We start from the raw sequence: 27438 nt of genomic DNA on the forward strand, positions 1-27438 counted from the left end.
CTGAGGAGCTCGGGCGAACTTCCAGGACAACAGGCAGCGTGGCGAGTGAGACCTGTGGTACCCGCTGGGTCCATCTTCTGTGGTCCTTCCCTGGCCATGCGCTGCCACAGGGGCCCCAAGCCTCCAGCTGTCACGTGCCTGCTCAAGGTCACCTTCAGGTGCAGGAGGCCAAGTCCACGCAGCTTATCTGCTCCCACTTACCACCCCTTAGCCTGTCCAGCTGCAAAGTCCGCCTCATTTAAGGACACAGGGCTCCCAGGGACGGGATGGGTCTGTAGCTGGAGTTTGCTCCATGGATCCCTTAGATCAGGGAGGGAAACATGGGCAGGACACTGTCAAATGTTAGGCCAAAATACACATGGAGAATGCCCACCAGAGGCTTCATGGGGTTGACCGCCTTAAGCCAACACGGAGCCTTAAACTACACCAGGAGCTCTCGATCCTAACTGCACATTATAATCATCGTGGTTGCTCTCCCAAATACCAGTGCCTGGGCCCTCCCAGCCCCACGTGGGTTCTTGGCGTGCAGCCTGGGCCGGGGGGTGTTTTTAAAGTTCCTCACTGGTTCTAGCAAGAGCCAGGGCTGAGAACCATCAGTCCATACCCGCCAACTCAGTTCCATTTTTCTCGTGTCTCCTCCCTCTCCTCCACCTCATAACTTCTGTCCTCCCCCTCTCTCTTCTCCTTCCCACCTGTTCTTTCCTCCTCCAAGGCTGACCCCTCTGCTAAGCTTTGGGTCTCATCCTCTCCCATCACCTCAGGGACCAGACACCAAAGAAAATGATACTAATAGTGAGAATGATAATGGCAGCTGAGATTCGTGGAGTCTTTAATAAGTGCCAGGCGTGTGGGTCATCTCATTTAGATTTGGTCCTCAGAACAACGCTTTACTGTAGGTACTACTGCTGTCCCTCTTCTCAGATGAGGAAACTGAGATGCAGTTAAATAAAAGCCCAAATCCCCAACACCACGGAGTGGCAGGGCCAGGACCCACACCCAGGTCCCTCTGTCGTCAAAGCCTAGTGTTTAGCTGTGGAGGCCACCTCTCCGTCACTACCTTGCTCCGCCCGTGAAATTGAACTTCCCTAGCAGGCTGACCTGTCAGTGCCCTGTCTTTGCATCCTGGCCGTCGAGCTACTGTACACGTCCCAGAACAGATGCAGGTCACTCTGTGTCTGGGTCTCCACAAGGTCTGTCCAGGAAGATGCTCATGGCTGGCGAGCCCTGGGCCCCCAGAGCTCTGGAAAGGCTCTGTCATAACCTGCTTACCTGTCAGTCCTCTGACCATACAGTGACCCCTTCAACACTGCACCCACGGCCTTACTTTTCAGGGAGGAGAAGAGGATCATCTGACTTAAATAAAGTTTCACAAATTCCACAAGCTCATAAAGTGTTCCACTGCAGCCAGGTGCCTATCTGATGCCCTAAGCATGCGATTGCTCACCTGCATGCATTCCACCCTCACCTTGCCTGCTGGGGCTTCCTGCCGTGGAGAGGACCACAGAGATGCCTTTCGGTTTCTGGCCTGGTTAGAATGAGAAGGCGAACAGGGTGGGTGGGTGTGTCACGGGATACAGCAGATGGTGTGTGCGGTGGGGGAGAGATAGCGACTGTAGGTGCGGGGCACGGGGTGGGAGGAGTATAAAGTGTGTGCGCGGGGTGAGAGGTGTGTTTGGGGTGTGATGGGTGTGTCTCATAGGTGGTACGTGTGTGGGGGTCATTTGTGGGCAGCGTGTTGAAGTGTGGGTGTGCCGTGTGTGTGGTTTGTGGGTGATGGGATGCATATTTGACACATGCTGTATGGTACATCTGTATAGCCTGTGCTTTGATGTGGTGTACGACTGGTGGTGTGTGTGGGTACACGGTACACGTGTGGACCGTACTATGAGATGTGGACTGATGCGTGTATGAGATCTGGTGTGAGGTTTAGGGGAGGGAGTGTGGGCGTTGGGTACCGGGTGAGCATATGTGACATGATGATGAGGAAAGAGAAAGCGCTTTCTGCGCCCACTTCTGGCTTCTCTGCTCAGCCTGGGGTGTGCGTGGACCTTCGCCCATGCTGGTGAGACTCAGAGACTAAGACCAGAGAAGCCCCACCCTCAAAGTGACCCAGCAGCCATCGCAAGAAGGGAACACAGGGCTCAGTCCTCCCCACCAAGGTCAAACCAGGCTCTTTCAGCTCTCTCAACTGCTAAGAGCCCGGTGACCTCAGATCTCAGCTTCGGAATACCAGTGAGGAGAGGACAGACAGAGTCCTGTGGACAGGCAGGGCCCCAGTGACTATAAGCGGGCAGTGGGAGGGCGATCCTCATATTCTTAAGCCTCTTTCCAAACCCTGGTGGCCAGGATGATGGCCAGGATATGAACTGGAGATAGAATTCCCATTTCTCATCTCCAGTTCACAATGGGCTGGGCCCCATGCGGGATGTAACCTGTACAAAGTTTGGGTTCATGTGGCTCAATCTCAGAGCACTGTCTGACCCAGAGCACAGTAAATGCCATTGCCGACTCATTAAAGCAGACTCACATCCATGGACCCCAGCAGCACCTACCAAAATCCCATTCATCCTCCTTTCTACTTCTTTCTTAGCCCACAGCTCAGGTGTGACACACCCGACCCCCTGAGAAAGCTCTTCCTTCACCCAAGTCCATGAGCTCCTCCCCCTCTCCTCTCCCTGCCTCCCCTTGCACTTGACTGTGCAGATCAGCATGGCCTCTCTTCCTGAAACAAGGAACCCTTTTTCCAGGGGGTGAGAGGAAACTGATAGTTTCATCATCCTCTTGGTAAGAAAGGGATGTCTGGGAGTAGCACCACATTAATAATCTTGATCCTGGCCCATGAAACTGTATGGCCTGTGTGAGTGGCAGGTCCTCCCCCGGACCCTGTTTCCACAGCTGGTCAAGAAAGCATCATCCTAGCAACTCACTGCTTCACAAAATTTAAGTCTCCTGAAGAGTCATGAGGGCGCCTGGGCAATGCTTTAGGAGAGAAGAATAACACATAGACAAGCTATCTTTCTCACTCTTCCACCAGCAAGGCAGTGGCCACGGCAGTGCAGGGCAGGACAGCAGCCTTGCAGAAACTGATGGAAAGCCACCGAGCCGCCACGTGAAACACACACTGGAAACCAAACCAGCATTTCAATACCTTCCCGTGACATTGTGTTGGGGTTTGGAGGAAGGCTGGGAGGGTTTGTATGTGATGTTCCTTCATTGCCAAGGACAGGGAAGAATGACTCTCACCCCCCACCCCCCACCCCCCAGCTGATGCTCAAGGTGTTCTTACTCTCTCGACACCGACCCTCAACCTTTCTGAGTCTCATTTTCTTAACTTGTAAAATAAAGGTGACAGTGGAGTGGAGCAGTGCCTTTAGAACCAGTCTTTGGAACCAGTTCTACATTTTCATACTAGATGTGAGACCTCAGGCAAGTCCTGTCACCTCTCTGTGGCAGTTAGCTATCACTGTAAAACTTCAAAACTTAATAGCTTAAAACAACAATCAGCTGTTATTTCTCACGAATCTACAAGTAGCCTGGGCAGTTTTCCTGACGTGAGCCAGGCTTGGCTAATCTTGGCTGAGGTCGCTGGTGCGTCTGCAGGCAGTGGGCAGGTGCGCTGGGGGCTGCCTGCCGTAGGGTGGCCTGGGCTGGGATAAGTCAGCTCTACTCTGCAGGGTCCCTCGTCCTCCACCTCCAGAAGGCTAGTCCGGGATTGTTCTCTTGGTGTTTAAATCCAAGAGAGTGAGTGGAAACACATGTGGGTTTTTCAAGCCTCTCCTTTAAGTTTGCTGCTGTCACACAGCCAAAGAATCATTTGGTCGAGCCCAAGTCAGAATGGAAGAGGCCTGTCGAGTTAGAGGGCAAATGGCCTGGACACAGGGAGGAGAGCAGTTAGGGCTGACAATGTGATACAGCTACCATACCCTCTAAGCTGAGTTTCCTTTTTTAGAAATTGAGGTGAAATTCACATAACATAAAATTAACCATTTTTAAGTGAACAATTCAATGGCATTTAGTACATCCACAGTTTTGTGCAACCATCACCTCTATCCAGTTACAAAACATTTTAATTACTCCCCTGCCAAACCTACATTCATTAAGGAGTTACTCCCCATTCACCCCTGCCTCTAGCCCCTGGGAACCACTACTCTGCTCTATGTCTGTATAGATTTCCCTATTCTGGACATTTCATAGAATGGAATATGTGACCTCTTGTGTCTGGCTTTTTTGATTTATAATGTTTTCGAGGTTCACCCGTGTTGTAGCATGTATCAGCACTTCATTATTTTTTTACAGCTGAATAATATTCCATTGTGTGGATAGACCACAATTTGTTTATCCATTCATCCGCTGATGGGCACGTGAGTTTTTTCCACCTTTGGTTATTGTGAATAGTGCTGCTAGGACATTCATGTTGAAGTTTTTTGTTTTTTGTGTGTTTTTTTGAGTATCTGTTTTCAATTCCTTTGGGTGTATACCCAAAAAAGAAGTAGAATTTCTGGGTCATATGACAATTCTGTGTTTAACTATTTGAGGAGCCCAGTTTCCTTTATTTTTAAAACGGAGAAAATGCAATTACTTTGTGAGGATGCTGGGAGGCTTAGAGAAAGTGCATGTAAAGTGTCTTGCACAGAGTCCAACCTCAATAAATAACTATTCTTTTGTTCCTTAATTCAATAACAATTTATTGAGTCCAAGATCAGGAATTATGTGAGGTGCTGGATAGATATACGGAGATATAAGATATAAAATAACTATAAAACACATGTCTGTATTTTTATAGACATATAAATATATCCCCAGGGTCCCTTCCAGCTCAGACTCACAATGGTTCCATCTATGCTTCTTGCCTGGTGTGTCCTTCACAAACAGAGCCAAAAGGCTCTCTCTCCCTCCCTCCCTCAACCAATTCCCCAGGAGGCTGCTGGCTTCATCACTCCCCACCCGAATCAGTTCAGAACACCTATTTCAGATCTGTCGGCTCTTATAAACGTAGCCACGCACCCGCAAAGTGAGATAAAATGGCAATGTGATCAGTGTGTGTGTGTGAGTGCGAATGCTTATGTGTCCCTGTCTCATTCCTTTTGTAAAGATTAATACATCAGAGCAAGCACTTACGAAAGGAAGAATAAAAAAACAACAACCAGGTCCAATTCTCCAGACATTCAATACCCAAATGTCACCCACATGGTAAGCAATAAAATAAAAATATATGCTCAGCAGAGGCAATATAAATATGATGTATATTTTGAAGTTGGATAACAGAACAGTGACATAAACATAATACCCAGTGGCAAGTTCAGGAAAGCAACCTTTTTCAAACGTGGCATTTCTTTGGGCTGCCATTCCTGAAATATCGTGTCTCAGGCAGTAAAGCAGAAGTTGTTTTAAATCTGACAGGAGCACCTAGTGTAATGAGGGCATGGAAATTCTTGCCAGAGTTCTGAAGCCAAGGTGGGGTCTTATTTCTCTTCCACTCTCCCCACCCCCACTCCTGAGACCCTCACCTCCATCTGCCAGCTCCACCCCCTTGGCCTGTCACATAATCCCTTACTTTTCAAAACTCCTTCCCAGACATTATTCCATTTGAGCTTTACAATCTGCCTCTGATGTGAAAAGGACAGGTATCATCATTGCCATTTTATGAATGAGGAAACGGAGACCACGAATGTTATGTTAAACCTCGAACTGCAAAGCCACCTCCCTGGGTCTCCATCCTGGGAAGAGAATATTTCTTCCCTGTCTTGGAAACCATCATTTCCTGCTGTAAAATCATTAAAAAGATTTTCAGAGACCTTTCTGTGGCCTACCACAAATCTAGATTCCCAGTTACTTTTTTTTTTAGGCCATGCAAACCAATTTTTGCATCAGCCAAACAAAATATTATTAGAAAGGTAAACCTGAGGGTATCTATGTAAACATCAAACTGTATCAAAAATGGGTTCTGCACATTTCTTAAAACAAACACCTTTTGCAAGTCTGAGATTCTCGCAGGAAAATGGAGGCCCAAACATTTGAGTGATTTGTCCAAGGCCTCAGAATAAGAGCTATATTACAGATGTAGAGGAAAGAGCAACCAGCTGTGCATCTCTAGGCAAGTCACTTGACCTCTCTGAGTTTTAATTTCCCCATGATGGAACGAGCAGAACGAGAGCATCTTTTTTTTTTTTTTTAATAAATCTATTTATTTATTTATTTATTTATTTATTTATTTATTTTTGGCTGTGTTGGGTCTTTATTGCTGCACATGGGCTTTCTCTAGTTGAGGAGAGCGGGGGCTACTCTTCGCTGTGGTGCACAGGCTTCTCTTGTTGCAGAGCACAGGCTCTAGGTGTGTGGGCTTCAGTAGTTGTGGCACTCGGGCTCAGTAGTTGTGGCTCACAGGCTCTAGAGCGCGGGCTCAGTAGTTGTGGCGCACGGGCTTAGTTGCTCTGTGGCCTGTGGGATCTTCCTGGACCAGGGCTCGAACCCGTGTCCCCTGCTTTGGCAGGTGGATTTTTTTTTTTTTTAATTCAAACAGAAAGTCACAAAAATTATAATCATCCTCATCAGTTCACTCAATCCCATGTAATTAATTTTTTTTTCATCTTGATCTTTTGTTAGCACTTTTATGAGTTCATCAGTTTTTCATTAGAGTTCTGAAAATGCTTATTCATTCAGTTCAGCAGTACAGTCAGTTACCAGAAACCTGTACTTGTCAGAGTCTTTTCCATGAATTCCTTGATGGCAGGTGGATTCTTAACCCCTGCGCCACCAGGGAAGTCCCGAGAGCATCTTTAAGCCGCTTTCTATCTCTGAAATTTTATAATTTTATCTCTACAACCTACTATTCAACGATGTTCAAGGAAAGCCCCATGTTGCTCACAAAGGGTCAATAAAAGGATCCCTGATGGAACCCCAACACCTAAAGCATTCATGTAGGGAAAAATAGTCTCTCTTGGGCTCTTCTCCTAGATCAGCCACTAACTCACTGTGTAACCTTGAGCTTCCCCTCTGCTAAATGAGGAGTTTGGACTAGGTAAAGATGGGAAATAAATTTCACATCAGGTGCACTCTGACTGATAGATGGTGGCTGCCTAGATTGTGGTGTTGAGGGAAAAAATATGAGTCTGCATCCAACTCAAGAAGAAAGAGGCCTGGGGTTGATTAGTGATGTCTGCCACAGGTAAGGGTGGAGGCAGCTGTCCAGGGAGTTGGCTGTCCCTGGAGTAGATGCTCTCACAGTAGATGGTCTCTTCCAATTTGACACTAATCCTCTGTGAGTTGCACACAAAAAACCGGGGGATTCAGAGTCACTGATGCACAGGAAGCAGAACTCAGCTTGTTCAACTGTTTTTATATTACCCATGGCTTGAGTTTGAATAATCTGTCCCCTGATACCACTGTATTTCAGAAATTGCTACCTAAGGCAAATTCTCCACTTTTAAACTCATTTCCTGAGTCGGTCTTTTAAAACCCCACATTAAATATTGATCTGCCCTGAAGAGACCTCATTTATTTCGCAGAGACAGGTTTGACTCCACCAGAACTGTCAAATCCAAAAATGGGGCCATGCCCTTCCTGGAGTGGTAAACATCCGGGATGGTGACAGACAAGCCAAGGACACCAGAACCAGCTTCTTTCCTTTTTCTGAGTCTCAGGGACAAGGCTGCCTTCTGGGTCTCCCTCTCACCCCAGGTCATCAGAGCATCTTTGAGAACATTTTCTACGAGGATGGATATCTGAAGGTCAAGGTGTCCACTCTGTGCCAGCAGGACTCCCCACCCTGCGGGCTCTCCAGGGTGAACTACAAAAACTTTTTCTGCTTACTCCCAGTACGCTCTGTTTCTGGGGCTATTGCTCCCAAGCTCTGAACTTCACACTCTGCAACCTCTCCTCTGAGTACTGGTTCTGGTCCAGGAAGGTGGTATTTCCGCTTGGACCCTGGTTTTAAACCTCAGCCCCAGTGAGCTTTGGCTTGACTGCTTTCCTGAACGACAATACGCCAGCTGTCTCCTAAAGGAGCCCCTGTTTGTGTTTATTAGTGTGACCCCAAGGAAGACAGAGAGAGACTCAGCCAGCTGCAGCCTGAGGACGGGGGTCCCGAGCTCCCCGACAGCCGGGGTGGACTAGCAAATCCGAGTCTCAATCTGACCTCTCCCTTGGAGCTGGCCTCCTCCACCTTCCACACTCAGAAGCACCTGCTTCCATCACCTTGCACTCTGAGTTGACGCAGCGTGATTTCTCTCCACGCTCTACACTTCCAAGCACAAATGCCAAGGTTCCCTTTTGAGTTTCTGGCAACATCTGTTTGGGGCCCCACAAACAAGGGTCCCTGAGGCAGAGAACATAACCCATCTGTGGGATGGGGAGTCAAATTGTAATTAAAATCCCAGTCAGTTATCCTGCCATACTTGCGTTTCCTCCATTAATTCACCCAACAATCCCACTAAGTAGGTAGGTAACGTCATCATCCCATTGGGAGATATGGGGAAACAGGCTTTGAGGCTGTAGCCACTGGCCACATATGGCTGATTAAAATTAAATAAAATTTAAAATCCAGTTCCTAAATCTTACCAGTCAGTCATGGCTGGTGACAACAATATTGACAGCTCAGACTTAGAAAACATTTCCATCATCACAGTAAGTTCTATTGGACAGCACTCCAAGGGGCAAAGGAACATCCCTATGCCATACAGAACTGAGGGGCAGAGTCGGTATTAAAACCAGGCTGGTTTGTCTGCAGAGCCTGCGTGCCTGTCCACTACCCTCTCCTGCTGTTGAAAGGAATTCAAAAGGAAAGAGGTGAGATGAGCAAGACGTCAACCAAGAAATCTCACCAGAGTGAAGCCTTCTGGAGGGCAGGCCAGAGACAAGACATATGAAGAGCACAAGACCACTTTACCACCTCCTGTCATGTGATAGATCACACGACAAGTCACATGACAGCTGTCAACAGCACCTTGGGCAACATGGTCCTGATGCTGCCCTTTACCCCATCAGAGATGTCTTCCAGGTGGGAGGGAGGCTTGCGACTTGATCTCTTTCCAGCTGTTCCATCTCCTATGAGAAGGGAATCAAGCATATAGTTGGGCACAAAAGAATGTCTTACATATGCTACCACACTCCTGAGACTTCTTAGATGGTGCAGGTCAATCAAGGTCATTGATCACAACATTTTTGTGCCTTACTTGCCATTTTGATTCAGTTATCATCTATGATACACCTGTTATGTGCCAGTTTCTGAATCAGGCACCTTTAGCTTTTTTTTTTTTTTTTTAATTTATTTATTTTTATTTATTTATGGCTGTGTTGGGTCCCCGCTTCTGTGTGAGGGCCTTCTCCAGCTGCGGCAAGCGGGGGCCACTCTTCATCGCGGTGCGCGGGCCTCTCACCACCGCGGCCCCACCCGCCGCGGACCACAGGCTCCAGACGCGCAGGCTCAGTAGTTGTGGCTCACGGGCCTAGTCGCTCCGCGGCACGCGGGATCCTCCCAGACCAGGGCTCGAACCCGTGTCCCCTGCACTAGCAGGCAGACTCTCAACCACTGCGCCACCAGGGAAGCCCCAGGCACCTTTCACATATATAACCCAAATAAATTTGGGAACCCATGTGGCTCCAGAATGTCCATAAACTCAAAACAATTTAAAATAATTCCAGGGCTTCCCTGGTGGCGCAGTGGCTGAGAATCCGCCGGCCAATGAAGGGGACACGGGTTCGAGCCCTGGTGCAGGAAGATCCCACATGCCACGGAGCAGCTAAGCCCATGCGCCACACACACACACACAAAATAAATAAAATAAATAAAATAAGTCCAGTCTTGATTCATATCTCTCAATATTAAAGGGGATTTGAACTATAAATGGTAGCATTGCTTCTTTTCTTCCCACTGTGTATTTGAACTTGCACTTTATTTTTTAAACAGCTTTATTGATATATAATTCACATCCCATACAATTCACCTATTTAAAGTGTACAATAATTTTAGGGCACTTTAGTCACTTCGAAAAGAAACTTCATACCCATGAGGAGTCACTCTATTCCTCCAACCCCACAGCCTCAGGCTCCCACTGATCTGCTTTCTGTCTCTATAGATTTGTTTCTTCTGGACATTTCATATAAATGATGTCATACAATATGTGGCCTCTTGTGACTGGCTTCTTTCACTAAGCATAATATTGCATCATGGTTAGTATTTCATTCCTTTTTTCTTATTGCCAAACAACATTCTGTTACATGGATAGACCACATTTTATTTAACCACTCATCAGTTGATAGACGTTTGTGTTGTGGCACTTTGGGGCTATAATGAATAGTACTATGAACATTCATGGACAAGTTTTGTATGGCCATACGTTTTCACTTCTCTTGGGTCTATCTGTAGGAGTGCAATGACTGGTTTATGTGCCAACTCAACAGGTTGAAACACTACCAAACTGTTTTTCCAGGGGAAACAAGGGAAGATCGATACCTGGCGAATGTCAGGAAAGATGTTCACAGCTTGCAGCCCTTCCCACTCCAGGAATTACTAAGAGGATCGGATCAGACCAGGAGGCAACGTTCTACGTTTAGCACGAAGTCAATTCCCAGACCCAAACTCTTGCTTCTCATCCGTACCGCCCACCTCTGCCCAGCCACGTTGTCCCGCAGAGCTCTCTTCTGGGGTCAGGTAAATAGAAAAGATAAGACTGAAGCGTGGCAGCTGAGGTCGGTAACCTCTCCGAGCCAAGCGCTATGCGTTTGGCTTTCCCGCACCTCTGCCATCTTGCTGCTCACCCAAGCGTCTCAGCTTGCAGCCGACACAGGACCTGGGGTCCCGGGGAGGACTCCCTTGCCTGCTACGGGTTTTCCTAAAGATGGAGCCACGCGTCTAAAATCTCAGCAGCCCTCTGACTGCTGGGACTGCTCAGGAGGAGCAAGCAGAGCGTTGCAGCTCATAGAAGACCTTTGAGAACTGCAGCTATAGGCAGGGAGAAAACCATCTGTTATTTTGTCTTCTGTTTGTTTTAGAATTTCAGAGAAAGTGAGCAGCTGGGCTGCTCAACTTTATTGTTGAAGAAGAGCTGGAGTGAGGAGCTCCGTTTTCCAAAACTGCAAAAAGCTGCCTCTTCTTGGTGACACTCACAGACCCTGGGCTCTTTAAGCGAGCATGGAGTGCTCTGTGCTCCAGGACTAGGACAGGGAAATGCGGCCTAATCGGGAATCCCAACTGTCCTCACAAGGATCTCAAAGGTTGCTCAGAAAAGGCCTCGCTCTCAAACCTCCTTGCTAACTTGAGGTGGTGGGCAGGGACCTGAGAGCCGGGAGGAGAAATGAAGTCAAGGGTAAGCTTGACTGCTGCCGCCTCTGGTTAAAAAAGGAAGCAAAGATGCACCAACCTGGCAGAGACAGTCACCACCATCTTTGTTTCCTGCCCTGGCCTCCTGTGCCTCACCCCATCCACAGCCTCGCCTGGCTCATCCCACAGTGGCTTATGTCTAACGCAAGGTGACCAACTAACCCAGTTGGCCCAGGGCTGAGAGGGTTCCTGGCATATGAGACTTTCAGTTTTCAAACAGAGACAGTCCCAGTTAAAACAGGACTAGTTTGTCACCCTAGGCGGTGACATGAGGATCTCTAACAGTGGTTGCCCGTCTTAGGGACTGAGAGATTGCAAAACCTCCCTGGCACTCTTTGGGTCATCTTAAGCCTCTGACTTCAAGGGGGAAACCTGGGTACAGGGCAGGTGAGTGTGGGGTAAGTGAAGGCGGCAGATTTACACCCACAGCACTGAAGTGTCACTCACACCTCCATCCAGCCCGTCTCCCCGGTTCCCAGACCTAAATCCATGCTTCCGGCAGCAATGTGACAGCCACGCTGTCCGACTGTGCCCAGCCATGCTGTCCCCAGAGCTCTCTTCTTCCTGGCCCTTGTTATCAATTAAGCTGAAGATGTAAGACTGAGGTGTGGAAACTGGGGTTGGTCACCCCCCCAGAGCCAGTGCCACCAGTGGACTTTGATTTGGTTCGGATCTTGGGGAGCAGAGGTGCCCAGGCCCAGGGGCTGAGTTGTGGCAATCACTTTCTTCTTTGCTCATAATTGGTTTAGGGTGGGCAAGGGACTCAAGACCGGCCAAAGAGATGTCAAAGAAAATCTGCTGGGGGGATTCTGGGAAAGGGTTTCCTCTCTGATGAAAAGGTGGCTCGCAAGGAAAGTTCTGCCACTTCTTTCCTGCCCTGGTAGTCATCGAGTGATAACACATTTTTGGAATTCCTGTAGCCATCCTTGTGTGACCACGAAGGGCAGCGTGAGGGAGGGAAGAAAGAGGATCACAGAGATGCCAACCCAGAGCTCTGTCATTGTTGAGTTACTGAACCAGCCATCTACTTCAGATGTCTTTTATGTAAAAAAAATAGACTCCTCAAAGAAGTCAGTATGGGTACCCTGTGGCTTACAGCTGAAAGCTCTTGATAGAGGAGAAGCAAGCGTGAAGCCCTGCAGCAGGGAGACCATGAAAGGACACCTAGGCTTTCACCCGGTCTCCAGGTAGGACACCTGTCTAACCCAACCTGGGCATATGCGCACCTGAGCTCTCCTAAAGAGGAAATCCACCAGATTCCTGTCCCTTCCTCTAGCACTTCCTCCTCCTCATCACTCCAGGATGACTCACCTCCTTGGAATTGGAGGGCCTTGGGGCCACCCCCAAGGGACCTTCCAGTCCTTGACTCCAATCCCTTCCTTTGGTGTAGGGTGGTGGTCAGGAGAGGGAACGCTGGAGTCTTGCTGTGTACTCCTAGGCAAGTTACTTAACCTCTCCATGTCTCAGTTTCCTCATCTGTCACGGGGATAATAGTGCTTAGCTCACAAGGTTATTGTGAGGATAAGAAGGATGAAATGTCAAGTGCATCTGACGCTGCATCATGGGTCCTCAAGACCATCCTCAAGTTCAGTGATTCACTAGAACTACTCACAGACTAAGAAAAGCTGTTATGCGCATGACTATGGTTCATTACAGCAAAAGCATGCAGATTAGTCTTAATTAGCAAAGATCAGAGGAGCACAGGGGAGAGTTCAGGAGAGACCAGGCACGAGCTTCCAGTTGTCCTCTCCCAGTGGAGGGAGTTGTGTGGACAATGCTTAATCCCCCAGCAATGATGTGTGACAACACTATGAAGTAGTGTCGACCAGGGAAGCTCACCTGTCTTGGTGTCCAGGTATTTTACGGTGTTTATCTCTAGGCATGGAACACTCCTCCACCGCTGACCTTAGTTACTTAGTTTCTGGTCTCTACAGAAGTCAAACTGAAACAGCTTGGCCAAGGGTCCCCACCTAAAATCACAGTTGTTAGCATAAACAATCTGGCGTGACCCAAGGCCCCAGGCAAACAGACACACTTTTTATCAGGCAGCATATTACAAGGGCTTAGAGGTTATCTCCCAGGAGTCGGTCAGGGGGTTAGATCTCTCCCTGAAATGTGCAAGATTTGAACATCCCACACCTGCTGAGTCAACCCTTTACTGCACAGACACATAGGAAGCACCCAATGTTATTTTTGTGTCTTACATAGAGCTGAAATCGGCCTCCTGCCAGCATCCATCCTTTGTCGCTAGTGCCACCCTATAGAACAATATGGCTTCAGTCTAACCCTTTTCTGTTAAGAGGGGGACTATTATTTCCCATTCCTCTTTCATTATGGAGGGACCTCCACCCTAGCAGTGTTCCTGGCTCTCCTTCCCCTCACCCTCTCCTCTCCCCAGGAAAAGGAAGTAACTTTCTGAGTTGGTGGATTTGGGAAGAAGGTCAGCTCCTGCACGGCTCTCCCCTTCCTCTTTCTTGAGCTATTTCTTCATAGAGAGGTCACACTATCTGGCTTACAGTAGCAGGAAGATGTCCACATCTGCATGCACCTGTGCCTGGAGACCGCATCAGGCTCAGGGCTGAGGTCTTAGGCCAGCCCACGTGGCTCACAGGGTTTAAACCACCTTCTCAAGCGGCTTTCTCAGCGATAAAGGTGACATTTTGTCTCCGTTTGCCTGGTTCCTGTGTCTACCCCTCAACTGCTTCCCTGCTTCCTTCCCAGGGACAAGAGAGGTGACATTTACTAGCCCCACAAACCCCAAACACCGTCAGGCCTTCCTGTGTTTGGAAGGGCACAATCAGGTGTCCTCTCAAACCTCTTCAGCCAAGTCCCCAGGTCCTCCGATCACGCCCCCTCTTCAGGATTGCCTGGGGTGCACTGCGGGCTGTCTAGGACCCTCTAAAACGTTGGGCCAGACCTAAGCACAGATGCTCCAGGTGTGGCTTGGTGGGCACCAATCACGAGCAGCATTTCTCCCCCTCTTCTCAGAATTCCCATGAACACCGTCATTTCTGAGTAGGATGATTACAAACTGAACTTGCAGGAGATTCAGATCCATAGGAATTAGCATTAGATCCACTTTCCTCTGCATAGGGCAGCTGATTGTTTAACCTCTTATTATAGTTGGCCAATCAAGCTTTCCTTCTCAGATACACTTGTAAACACACACACACACACACACACACACACACATATCCCACAAGGTTTAAGGGTATAGGAATTCTGCCCCCCTCTGACCCCACTGCCAAAACAATCCTTTCTCCCAAAGCTCACCTCACCAATTTCAGTACACTCATATTTTATCTATTCAAGAAGTATTTAGCTTCCAAAAATAATACATAGTGGTTAAGAGCACAGCTGCTGACATTAGACATTCCTAGGTTCAAATACCAACTCTATCATTTATCAGATGTGTGACCTGGGGCAAGTTACTTAGCCTCTCTGAGTTTTGGTTTTCTCAAAGTCCTAAAGTGAAGGTTATACTAGTACCCACCTCCAAAGGGCCAAGCCTGGTGCCTAGACTATATCATGTTCTTGATAACTATAAACTAGTAGTAGTGGTAATAATCTTACTAGTATTAACATTATTGTTACCACTTCAGCTAAACCTTCCAAAGTAGAAACTACCTAAAGTTACAGCAGGGATGCAGCCCTTCAGGGTAGATGGTTGATAGATGGATGTCGCCATTAAGAATGGGTCATGAAGTTCAGCCTGGGCGTTGCAGGTGTTCGAATCTTGTTTGGAGAGATTCCGTAAAAGAGAGAGGAGGGAGGCTGGAGCTGAGCTGGGCTCTCAGAGGGTGCAGCCCAGGCTGTAAGTCCCGACCTGGGAAGACAGAGGCCCACTCTGCTCAGGTGCTGACCTAGCCTCCAGGCACTCCCTTCTGCTGTTCGGGGGAGAATCACTGCTGTGTGGCAGAGTTTTGCGGGACCAGAGAGAAAATATGACTTGATGAAACAGAAAGCCTTATTGAAAACAAAAGGCACAGTGACAGCTAAGGAGCACCCAATTCACCTATGTGACAATCCCAACCCTCCAGAAGAACAGGTCCACGGACAGCCTGATATGGTTCCAAGGGGGCAGCAGGAGAGCAAATAAGCACAGGTGACCTGGACTTGAACTTTCAAGCACGGAGACCTTGGGGAAAGGACTTAGCTTCCTGAGGTCGGCTATCCACCCTGCACAACAGGGAAACAACACTTGCTTCTAACGGTGCCCGTGGGAGTAGTTGGGATGGTGTGGGTACATCACCTGATGAGTGGCCGGGCATCCTAACAATTCCAGCTCAGACATGAAAATCAGCTTCATGGCTTTAGAGCCCCACCTTCTAGGTGTTGCCTCATCAGTGCACTGAGCTCATCTGACTCCACCCCTCGGAGCCTAATTCCCTCTGTGGATCTCACTGGCCCGGCTGCAGACCAAACAGAGAGGAAGTAGAGGTGGGCAAAGGTGGCAAAGGGAGATATGACGGTCTAACCATGAAAGCAGGCAGAAAAGCCAACTAGGCGAGGATGAGAACCACAAAAGAAAAGTAGTCTGAGGCCACTCAGTGCTCGGGCGGATGATCGACCCCTTTCAGCAGACCGTGCATGAAGTAACAAGCCACGAGAGCCTCGACTCATTAAAAGAAGGTAAAGCTGTTCAACGCCATCAGTTTAAGAAGATTAAAAAAACATGGTATACATTTGAGCAATAGTACCATTACAAACAGGAAAAGAGTTAAAGGTGAAAGTTACAGGTGTCATTCAAAGACTGAGTGTTGGAGCGCCTCCTTCTTGGGTGATGCCGGGTGAACGGAACTTCACCGAAAGAACACACCGGGTCTTTTCACCTCTCAGCAAGGTGTTATTTAGGTAGGAGGAAAGCAGTGGAAATGGGGAAGGGGAGCAAATCGATCAAAACTCAGGGTCTGTCCTTCTATCGAAAAGAATCTTCTACTCGGCTGCTCGGTGAGGAACGTGGCTTCTACCGTAGGGGCCTCAGTTGGCCTGGATCTTCTGGGGGATGCCCAGCGCCTCGCAGCTCCGGCCCAGCAGCAGGCACTCCAGCCGCCTGCAGTGCTCCCGGAGCCGCTTCTCGCGGGGCAGCAGGAAGGTGAGGACCTTGTTCCGCACGATGCCCCGGTCCTCCTCCTCCCGCAGCCGCTGCTTCACGCGGGCCGCCTGCTCCTCCTGCTGCGCCAGCGCCCCGTTCATCGCGCCGAGGGCGTCTTCCAGGTCATGGATGGCCCTCAGTGCCTCCTTCTTGAAGTCCTCCAGCTCCCGTTGCACCCCGGCCACCTGCTGCTGCAGGATCTCCAGGTGGGCTGGCGGCAGGGCGCAGGAGGGCCATGGCTGGGGGAACGAGAAGTCTCCAGATTGGAGGCCGCTCTCCACCATCTTCTTCCCCTGTAAGGTGTTCACCTTCATGAGAATGGAGCCGGCCTGATAGAGGGGGTCCATAGTGTCGCCTCCTTTTGGACAAAGAGAGGGAGCTAGGGACCAGCCAGGTCAGTGAATCTGTTTTGGGCCAGAGACACAATCCTTTGGAGTGGAGAAACCCCGCATATTGTGACATCAGGGCCTCTCCGGCCAACCAGGAGGAAAGCCACAATCCACTCATTTGCATATGGTAACCTCCTTGCTGGTTATCCTGGGCTTCGTCTGCTCATCTACTCAAGAACTATTTAGTTGTGCACCCTGAGATGTGGATTCCCATCAGTTCATTGCCCTTCCAGAACCAGAGCTCAATCATTCCTTGTCCCGAGGGACACACCAAAGTAAACTGGCCAGAGCAAGGCCAGGCCGGGTGGTCTCCCACACAGCAAGGGGCCTGGATGGTCTCAGAAGGGTCTCTGGGCTTCAGTACCTCACCAGTGAAGCAAGGACATTGTAAGAGATGATGTGTAATCTCACTTCTAGCTCTAAAATGCTAAAAAACAACAACAACAACAAAACTAATTTCTTTTTGAATTGAAGTATAGTTAATTTACAATGTTATGTTAGTTTCAGTTGTACAGCAAAGTGATTCAATTATACATATATTTTTTTTTTCAGATTCTTTTCCATTATAGGTTATTATAAGATATTGAGTATGGTTGCTTGTGCTACACAGTAGGTCCTTGTTGTTTTCCTATTTTATATATAATAATGTGCATATGTTAATCCCAAACTCCTAATTTATCTCCCCCCTCCACACCATCCCCTTTGGTAACCATAAGTTTGTTTTCTGTGTCTGTGAGTCTATTACTGTTCTGTAAATAAGTTCATTTGTATCATTTTTTTAGATTCCACATATAAGTGATATCATATGATACCTGTCCTTCTCTGTCTAATTTACTTCACTTAATATGATAATCTCTAGAAAAGCAATTTCTGATTCCAAATCCACACTCCTATAATGACGCCAGAATTCTCGATAATCTTAGAAGAAATGTACTCAGGTTTTGATATATGGTCCACAGCAGAGCTGATTCGGTATGTGCAGGATAAAATCGGGCCGCTCATTCATTTATTCAGCAGGTCCCTGCTGAGCACTCACTATGCACCTGCACCAGGGAACGAGTGTGAGCCAGAGAGCGTGGTCATCCCTGCCCTGCCAGATCCTGCCTGAATGCTGACAAAGATGAGAAAAAACATAGAGAAGGGTGAACTTCCCACTTCTGACCTGTTCACTGTAAGAAAGGAAACTGGTTTGTTCAAGAACAATCCTCCATCCTGCAGATCTCAATCTCTTGCCCAGACTTCTCTCCTGGCCTCCAAATCTAAACATCTCTCCAACAACGTACCTCAAATTCAATCCACCCAAAGCTGGACTAGTTATCATTTCTCCCAAAATGGTCCCCGTTCCAGTGTTGCTATCAGGTTGATGAGACCAGCCTGGGGCAGCACCCACGTCAGCGCCCCACATGAGAAACCCGGGCCCCTCCACACCCAAGTGGCTCTCAGTCCTATTGGCTGTACCATCTCTGAACACTCCAGCATCAAACCACCTGGGCTGGGTCTCAGCTCTACCACCTACAGGCTGTGTCTCTTTATACATTGCCTCATCCCCCTGGGCCTCAGTTTCCTTATCTGTAAAGTGGGGATACTAATTCAGTGGTGTGCAGGTGGGGGGCAACTCTCCGGGAGGAAAAAAAAGAAGCAGCTCTGATTTATGGCTGTTGCTAATTTCCGTGGTGTAAAGACTCCCATCACAGCTGGTTGAATCTAGCTCAAAAGCTACCAAGGTGGTGTCTCTGAGCAGAGATGCTCGCGGTGAGCCTTCATGAGCCTGTGTCGAGAGCCAACTCCCGCACCACAGGACACGTGAGGAGGGAAGCTGCCTTGTCCAGCAGGCAGATCGGCCCATCTAGAGGGCCTGGCAGAGGGCATTTTGCAGGGAGCTTCATGGCTAAACTAAGGTGGAATTTTGAGTCTCAAAGGTCGGGCAACACCAGTTATTGATACACAATGTTGGTGGAAAGAGCACTGCTCTAGGAGTCAGGAGATCTGGAGTATGGAATTGCTGTGTGACCAGAGGTCAGTCACCTCCCCTCTCTGAGCCTATTCTCTGCTGTAATGTGAGAGGGCGTAATGTGAAGTCTCTGATGCTCTAATATCCACACAGTCTTTCCTTTAAACTTTTCCGGAAGCTCTTACTGCCTCCCCCTCATTTTGTGACCTAGGGCCTTGTCCCTCCACGTCCCGATGGCACAGTAAATTCCATGAGAACAGGGACTGTGCATTTCTCATCCTATGTACCCTGCCTGGTGCCCTGCACATAATGGCACTCAGAAAACTAGATGAAGGAGAATTTCTGTTCTTAGGTGGCCATCAAATCCTGCAGCTCCCCTGACTTTTCCTCTGACATAATGACACCTACTGGCCTGAGTGGAAACAGCACCCTCCTTATTTGCTACCTAAGATCCAGATGGGGTTTGGGAAGATGATGTAAACAGCCTGCGGTCTGCTGGTGCATTCATTGGGGGGGGGGGGGGGGTGTGCGGGTCAGGCACACAGTAGGTTCTCAATAAATATTTCTTGAATCAACGACAGGAAGAATGTGTGTCTGTCTTCTTGTTTCTGTATTCTTTGAGTGTTTTTCTGTTTGTCTCTCTCTCTTTCTCTCTCTCTCTGACTTAGATTCTCTGCCTCTTTGTCATCTGCCTCTTCTGTCCATCTCCCACAGGGAATGGTGGAAGCCATAACCAGTGCTATGAAAGAAAAGTAGTAGCCGTTAAGAAAGGATAGCAATTGTTCAATTTCCCTGGTGCTTTTTAATGAGGTCTCAGTTCATTTCTCCACATGTAGAGCCGGCCAGGGAGGACCGCGTTTCCAAGTGAACCTCAGCAGAGGTCGGGAGCAAATACACGCTCTGTCAGCTGAAGACCCCAGGCCTGGGGTTCCCTGGACCTTCAGGGAGCCCTCAGCAGGGGCAACTGGATGTGCACGTGCTCTGAATGCTCTCTTCCCAGAAGTTTTACAGTCCAGCCCTGTGCTTTCCTCAGAGTTTCCTTCCGTATATCCTCGGAAAGTAAGAAGGCAAATCTATTTGTCCCCTTCACAGCGTCAAAAGAAAGGAACTCTGATGTTTCCCAGCCAGGTATCTCTGGGCCACGGTCGGGAGGGTTTCCCTGCCCCTGGTCTATTTCGGCAGTGTCTCAGAATAAGGGGGGACGAAAGCAGGGTATCAACCCTGAGGAGATCCAAGCCCCACCCCTGAGAATCAGATTCGACCTGCGTGGAGGGGCTCCGGAGCGGCATGTCTCAGGATTTCCCGGGTGGTCACCGCTGGGTCCAGGCACAATGCTGCTGGGCCCTGCCATATGCATCAGTGCCCCCGCCCCACCCCTGTCATGTGCCTCTCCCCATGCCTCTGCCCCTGCATGTGAGCTAAATCTCCATCCTTTTTAGGATGCAGAAGAGGGATATGGCACAGATGCACCCCTTCATGTACCTGTTTAAAAATGAGGTGAAACCGCCGATGCTTCGCATGTCCTGTTAGTTAAAGCCACTTTCACAGTCCCCGGTCCAACCCAAGCACTACTGGAGTTCCCATAGTTGGCTCAGACTAATCACGGGTCCTCTCCCCAAAGCGGAGGCCTCCCAATACAAGGACCAAATTGGGGTTCCATTCTCAAGCAAGAATGGGGAGGGGCTTCCCTGCTGGCGCAGTGGTTGAGAATCTGCCTGCTAATGCAGGGGACACGGGTTCGAGCCCTGGTCTGGGAGGATCCCACATGCCACGGAGCAACTAGGCCCGTGAGCCACAACTACTGAGCCTGCGCGTCTGGAGCCTGTGCTCCGCAACAAGAGAGGCCACGATAGTGAGAGGCCCGCGCACCGCGATGAAGAATGGCCCCCGCTTGCCACAACTAGAGAAAGCCCTAGCACAGAAACGAAGACCCAACATAGCAATCAATCAATCAATCTTTAAAAAAAAAAAAAAAAAAAAGAATGGGGAGGGTAGGCGACCAGCTGTGGCTTCCACAAAGAGGAGTTGTATTTGAAGAGAAAACAGTGAAAGGACCATGCTTAATTCCCCCAAATGAACCACCAATGTCAGCTTTCAGGCAGAGTGTGCAAAGAGTCTTCTAGAAGTCCCTTAAAACTTGTTTGTCCCCATCCCCAAGAAAAAAATTATTTAAAAAAAACAACACAGAATTCAGAGAAATTTCCTAAAAACACCAAAGAGCATGTGGTTGGACATTTCTAAAGCAGAGAGGGCAGCGATTTCCAACACTCCTTTCCCAGAATCCCCTGGGCTCGGGCCTCCCGCTGCTGGCCTGGGTGAGGATGCTGCTATACAAACCGTGTCTCCCCAGATGTGCCCCTGCTGACAATAACAAGCTTGACACATTGCACCTTAAAATGCAAACCCATAGAGGATCTTCCCTCCAGCCTTCGCCCCATCCATCCCCCTGCCACCCATCCAGTTGCGTGTTCAATGACGCCCACTGAGTGCCCGCCCTGTGTACGCAGAACTAGGCAACAGGGATTTAAGATAGCAAACAAGAGAGAGAAGATCCCTGTTCTCAAGCCACTGGCATTTCAATGGAAGCAGACAGACAATAATGTGGAGCCATCAAGAAATAAGGTCGGGCTTCCCTGGTGGCGCAGTGGTTGAGAATCTGCCTGCCAATGCAGGGGACGTGGGTTCGAGCCCTGGTCTGGGAGGATCCCGCATGCCGCGGAGTGGCTGGGCCCGTGAGCCACAATTGCTGAGCCTGTGCGTCTGGAGCCTGTGCTCCGCAACAAGAGAGGCCGCGATAGTGAGAGGCCCGCGCACCGCGATGAAGAGTGGCCCCCACTTGCCGCAAATAGAGAAAGCCCTCGCACAGAAACGAAGACTCAACACAGCCATAAATTAATAAATAAATAAATAAAATTAAAAAAAAAAAAAAAAGAAATAAGGTGATCCTGGCCAGTGCTAAGTGCTCTGAAGGGAATAAACAGGACAAGGTGATGGAGAGCCTGCAGGGGAAGGCATGCTCAGGGAGGGCCTTCGCAAGGTGAGGACATTTGGGCTGAGACAGGGAGGATGTGGGTGCCTGGGGGTGATGTTCAAAAGGAACAGCAAGAAGAATTTAAAAGAGGCTGGGATGACTGGAGAGAAGCAGGAAGAGGTGCAGAGGAGGGGGAGGTACAGGGCCCCAGCCGCAGGGGCACGGGGTGGTGTCCCCAGTGCCCTGGGAGGCTGTCAAGGGCTCCTCTAGCCGTGCATGACTGCCACCTCTGCAGCTGGCATTGCAGTCCGGGGAATGGGGACAAGGCTGGGATGGGGGTGGAACCAGCATCAGGAACCAAACTCAGTGCTGTTCACCGTGATTAATTAACCCAGAGCCAGAGCCCCAAGGCACGGTGCTAAAAATACCTGCTTCGCTCCGAGAGGCAGCGGCTGCCACCCAGCAACTTGTACCCGTAGCCATTTGTCATAATTTGGCACTGATGAGGAGTGCCCACAAGAATTGGGCTCATCCACAGCCCACCAGCAAGCTGGTCCACGGAAACTGTCCATGGCGCTTTCCTACCTGAACTCTCCTCCCGTTCCTGAGCCCCGCCTTGGCCACCCCTGGATGCGCCAGCCACCTGCCCACTGCCTGCTGAGTTCGCCTCCCCTCCTGGAACCCGAATGAACCAGCCCCCGGAGGTAGGAGCCAAAGCAGGAGCACATCACCACATTCCAGGTTTCACACCACTGCAGCCCTGCAACTCGGACTGGCGCCATCCATCAGAGGCCCTGCCAGCCCAGGGCGGCACTTTAATTAAAATATGCAAAACATCCTGGTGGGAGTGGATCTGAAGACACAGGAGCGGTCCTTGGACATGAGCAGTGCCGGCGGGCCAAGCCGGTGGAGCTGGCCCTTCTCCAGCCCCGGAAGCTAGCACCGCGCCAGGAGGGCCCTCCAAAGCAGGCTGGGTGTGGTGCTGTCTTGCCTTGCACCATCTACCCCTCCACCAGGCATGGAATTTAGCTGGGGCAAAACATCTGCAAGAAAGAGAACCTCACACAGTCCACAGGCCCAGGACAGTGACCCCAAGAGCATGCTGGGAAAGGCCCGGCATTACCCCAGTTGGAATAGTCTATCCCCATTCTCAACACTAATTTTCTTAAATGACCCATCGTGAAGCTGTTACCTGGACATTTATTTATTTATTTATTATTATTTTTTAACATCTTTATTGGAGTATAATTGCTTTACAATGTTGTGTTAGCTTCTGCTGTATAACAAAGTGAATCAGCTATACGTATACATATATCCCCATATCTCCTCCCTCTTGCATCTCCCTCCCACCCTCCCCATCCCACCCCTCTAGGTGGTCACAAAGCACCGAGCTGATCTCCCTGTGCTATGCAGCTGCTTCCCACTAGCTAACTATTTTACATCTGGTAGTGATATATGTCCATGCCACTCTCTCACTTTGTCCCAGCTTACCCTTCCCCCTCCCCGTGTCCTCAAGTCCATTCTCTACGTCTGTGTCTTTATTCCTGTCCTGCTCCTAGGTTCTTCAGAACCTTTTTTTTTTTTTTTTTTAGATTCCATATATATGTGTTAGCATATGGCATTTGTTTTTCTCCTTCTGACTTACTTCACTCTGTATGACAGACTCTAAGTCCATCCACCTCACTACAAATAACTCAATTTCGTTTCTTTTTATGACTGAGTAATATTCCATTGTATATATGTGCCACATCTCCTTTATCCATTCATCTGTCGATGGACACTTAGGTTGCTTCCATGTCCTGGCTATTGTAAATAGAGCTGCAATGAACGTTGTGGTACATGTCTCTTTTTGAATTATGGTTTTCTCAGGGTATATGCCCAGTAGTGGGATTGCTGGGCTGTATGGTAGTTCTATTTTTAGTTTTTCAAGGAACCTCCATACTGTTCTCCATAGTGGTTGCATCAGTTTACATTCCCACCAACAGTGCAAGAGGGTTCCCTTTTCCATTTCCATTTCCCAGACTAATGAGCTCCTCAAGTTTTGTCCATTCACAGTGCCTTCTAGGTTAACAGGAAATGTGGTCTGTACTGTTTAGGGCAGCGGTGAGCAAACATTTTTTTGTACAAAGGTCAAATCAAAAAAATTATAGGCCAAAATATTGAATCCCAACGTTTTTTTAAAATCAGAAAATGCGATTGCTTTAAGCATGCTTTTTTTCCCCCATCATTGGAGGAATTTGTGGTATTTACCAAAATGTCAGAACCTCCACAAGTATGGTGGCTGCAGTCTGACTCTGGAGTTCAGGCCTGTGACACATTTTCTGTGCCATCACATAGACTGTGGGGAGTGTTGAGGGATCTGGGGAGGCAAATTGGACCCTGAGTCCAGCCAGAAACCAGGGACCACAAAGAGTCCCAGTGGGAGCTCCTGTTCTGGGGAAGCAAGAGGCAGGGGTGCTATCTGGAGACGAGTCTCTGGGGAGAATAGACAGAGCTTCAGGAGGTGTGATGGGTGCCGGTGCTTGGGGAGCGGCTGATTCTCCCTCCCACCCGCAGCCCTCCCCGGGAGAGCAGGGTAGGGAGGGCGCCCCCTGGTGCTAAATCAACCCCGAGCCAAGACAGCTGCCCCTGCCGCGTCCCCCACCCGTCTAACCAGGGACGCTTCCTCTGCACAGAGCCAGAGCTGCTGCCTACATGTTGGGGTGTCAAGCTGAATTATGTGGGCTTAAAAACCAAATCCCCTCCTTCCTGGGTTACTTAACTGTCTGCCTGGCGAGGCCGGGGGATTACTGGTGACAGACACCAGGGCCTGCCTGGCTGCTCAGACAGAGAAGCTTTGATCACCTGGGAAACTCCAGACACCGGCACTCCTAATGATGAGTAATGAGCTCAAACCATCAGAAAGGTACCCAGGGCCTCGCACAGTGGGGACACACATCGCTTCCCATGGCAGCCCGGAAGCCTGGGCCAGGGAGATGGGATGCGGTCACCCAGGGTACCGGGGAAGAGTTTGACCTCACCCTCACCCCCACCCAGGGTCCTGCCCGCTCACTGCTGAGGCGAGAAGGTTTCTAGGCTCCCAGCACTGGGCTGTTACACGGGTTGGTTCGGCGTAGAGCGGCCAGAGTTGATCTATTATTTCAAGGGTGCAGCATCCCCACTCATTCAGTCGTTCATGCGTTCAACACACATTTATCGAATGACTAAGAGGCGCTGGCATGGCACCAGATGCCCACGACAGAAGAAGGTTAAGATGGGGTTTCTGTCCTAAGAACTTGGGATCCACCGTGGAGACAACCTAGCAAATCCAGCATCCCAGGCTTTGTGATAAGGGGCCCGACAGAGGTGGCTGCAGTGCTCAAGGCCACCCAGGGCAGGGACCTCTAAGTTAGACTATCCCTTCTAGTGGTAGGGACAGAAGCGGGCTAGGGATGGAATTTGAAGATCCCAGACCCCTCTAGGCTTGAGGTTCAATCTGATCCCATGAGGGTTCCCAGTCTCAAGTCACACCCGCATCCCTGTATCCGGGATTTCCTCCTGCTCAGAGATTAACCGGGAATATGTCAACCTTGAGTCCCCTGTTTGGGCTTCGTGGAAACTTAAGCCCAGTGATTCTCAAACTTTGGCAAATGTAATAATCATCCTGGGAGAGTGTTAAAAATCAGTTTTAAGGTCTGGATCTCACCCTCAAGAGATTCTAATTCAGAAGGTCTTGGAAACTGGAGTTAGGGTGACCCATCCTCTTGATTTGCCCTGGCATGACAGACTTTGAGTTTTAAACAGGACAGTCCTGAGAAATTTGGGACAAGTCACCCTGGGGTAGATACTGTTAGTCTCCACCTAATAACATTCCTTTCTTCCTTGGGTCATAGAATCCTATTTTGATCAAGCAGTAACATGCTCAGGGAAGGTAAGCCCTCACCAGCCCCAGGTGGTGAACCTGGTTACATTAGGTACTTCCATTTCCTGTTGGAAGTCCTTTATTTAAGGTGGGCCTGTGACCCACTTCGCACCAGTGAGTTGTAAAGAGAAGCGTTATGGGAAGGTATTACATCTAAAAGAGACAAACAGGGATAGGGAGAGATGGCTGTCCCTTCTTCTGCCTTGGAGGCAGTTGCATGAAAACACGATGGCTGGAACCCTGACAGCCGTTCAGCAATCATGAGGCCACAAAACCTAAGGATGAAAATTCAGCTGAGGATGAACAATGAGATAAGAAGAGCCTCCATTTTTCATAACTTCACTGAGTCACTTCACCAAACTCAAATTACCTACCTCCGGTCTACTTGATGTGTGATTAAATGTCTTTCTTGCTCAAACAGCTGTTGTTTGGTATTCTATTAACTGCAGCCAAACATATTATGACTGTTGCAAAGGGTCTAGAAATTGGTATTTTTAACAAGAGCCCCCAAATCATTCTGATGCTCTCCACCAAGCTAGCTAATCCAGTGGTTCTCAAAGTATACTCAGCCTTCAGACTGGCAGCCATGAGCATCCCCTGGGCACTTGTTAGAAATGTAGATTCTCAGGCCACACCCAGACCTTCTGACTCAGACCCTCTGGGAGGTGTGGCCCAGAAGTCTGTGTTTTAACAAGCCCTCCAGATGATCCTGACGACCTTTAACGTTTAAGAGCTAACCCGAGACTCCCTAATACCTGAAAACTTCTGGATGAGACTTTGAAACTTAACCCATGTCACAGCTGCTTCCTTTTTACTGCTTGAAAAATGAAACGGTGAGTCTTCTCACCTCCTGTGATTTTTCTCCTTTCTCCCTAGTCTTGCATTAGTGGAAAGCTTTGGTCAGATTTACTGGCCTGTGTTATTTTTTTTTTTTAATTTTATTTATTTATTTATTTTTGGCTGCGTTGGGTCTTCATTGCTGCACGAGGGCTTTTCTCTAGTTGCGGCGAGCGGGGGTTACTCCTCGCGCTGCAGTGCATGGGCTTCTCATTGCGGTGGCTACTCTTGCTGCAGAGCACAGGCCCTAGGCGCATGGGCTTCAGTAGTTGTGGCACGTGGGCTCAGTAGTTGTGGCTCACGGGCTCTAGAGCACAGGCTCAGTAGTTGTGGCGCATGGGCTTAGTTGCTCCGCGGCATGTGGGATCTTCCAGGACCAGGGCTCGAACCCGTGTCCCCTGCATTGGCAGGCGGATTCTTAACCACTGCGCCACCAGGGAAGCCCTGGCCTGTGTTATTAAACAGCCATGTGGTGATGAGGGAGGGAGGAAGTCCTTGGTGGTCAGGACCAGCCAGGGCAGGAGTGAACTCGGTAGGCCGGGCAGTTAAGGAGGGAGAGTGAACAGCAACATTTCTGATCCTGTAACCCCGGGTGAGCATTTGTACCCTCCACAAACGTGCACTCATCAGACATCACATTGCACGGCGGCCAGCCCAGGAGAAGCCGGGGAGGCCCAGGCAGCTCATCTTCTTCTCCTTCCCCAGGGGAGCTCTGCTTGGTCCATCTTCTCCTCCTTCCCCAGGGAAGCTCTGCTCCTTTTATATTCCAGGTGGCCCTCTACTTCTTGACATAATGAATTACTCAAAACCCCAGTGAGAGTCCAACAGGCAGAAACTGAACAAGAGACTTCATGTTATGCAGGAGATCATTTCTCAGCTAAAAAAGAAATTATAAAATTCCTAATTACTCTTCCTCCAACAGTACTTTTTTCAGCATTTCACATACGTTCCTGAATTCTGTCATTCTTCTTCACAAC

At 49.2% G+C, this 27438-nt stretch overlaps 1 protein-coding gene across 1 annotated transcript; it reads right to left on the bottom strand.

The window, feature by feature from the left end:
• Positions 1-1408: 1408 nt before the first annotated feature.
• Positions 1409-19403, bottom strand: CCDC182 (coiled-coil domain containing 182). The gene is made up of 2 exons (XM_082371934.1): positions 9554-19403; positions 1409-9235 (listed from the first exon to the last, which is right to left on the bottom strand). Exon 1 carries the CDS (start codon positions 16757-16759, stop codon positions 16298-16300), a length of 462 nt encoding a protein of 153 aa, XP_082228060.1. The 5' UTR covers positions 16760-19403; the 3' UTR covers positions 1409-9235; positions 9554-16297.
• Between the last annotated feature and the right edge of the window lie 8035 nt (positions 19404-27438).

The sequence above is a fragment of the Balaenoptera borealis genome, assembly GCF_965194805.1.
Source record: "Balaenoptera borealis genome assembly, chromosome: 20".
NCBI lineage: Eukaryota > Metazoa > Chordata > Mammalia > Artiodactyla > Balaenopteridae > Balaenoptera > Balaenoptera borealis.

Excerpts from the sequence above, each read along its gene's own strand:
- CCDC182 (XM_082371934.1), bottom strand. The coding sequence starts at position 16,759 with ATGGACCCCCTCTATCAGGCCGGCTCCATTCTCATGAAGGTGAACACC.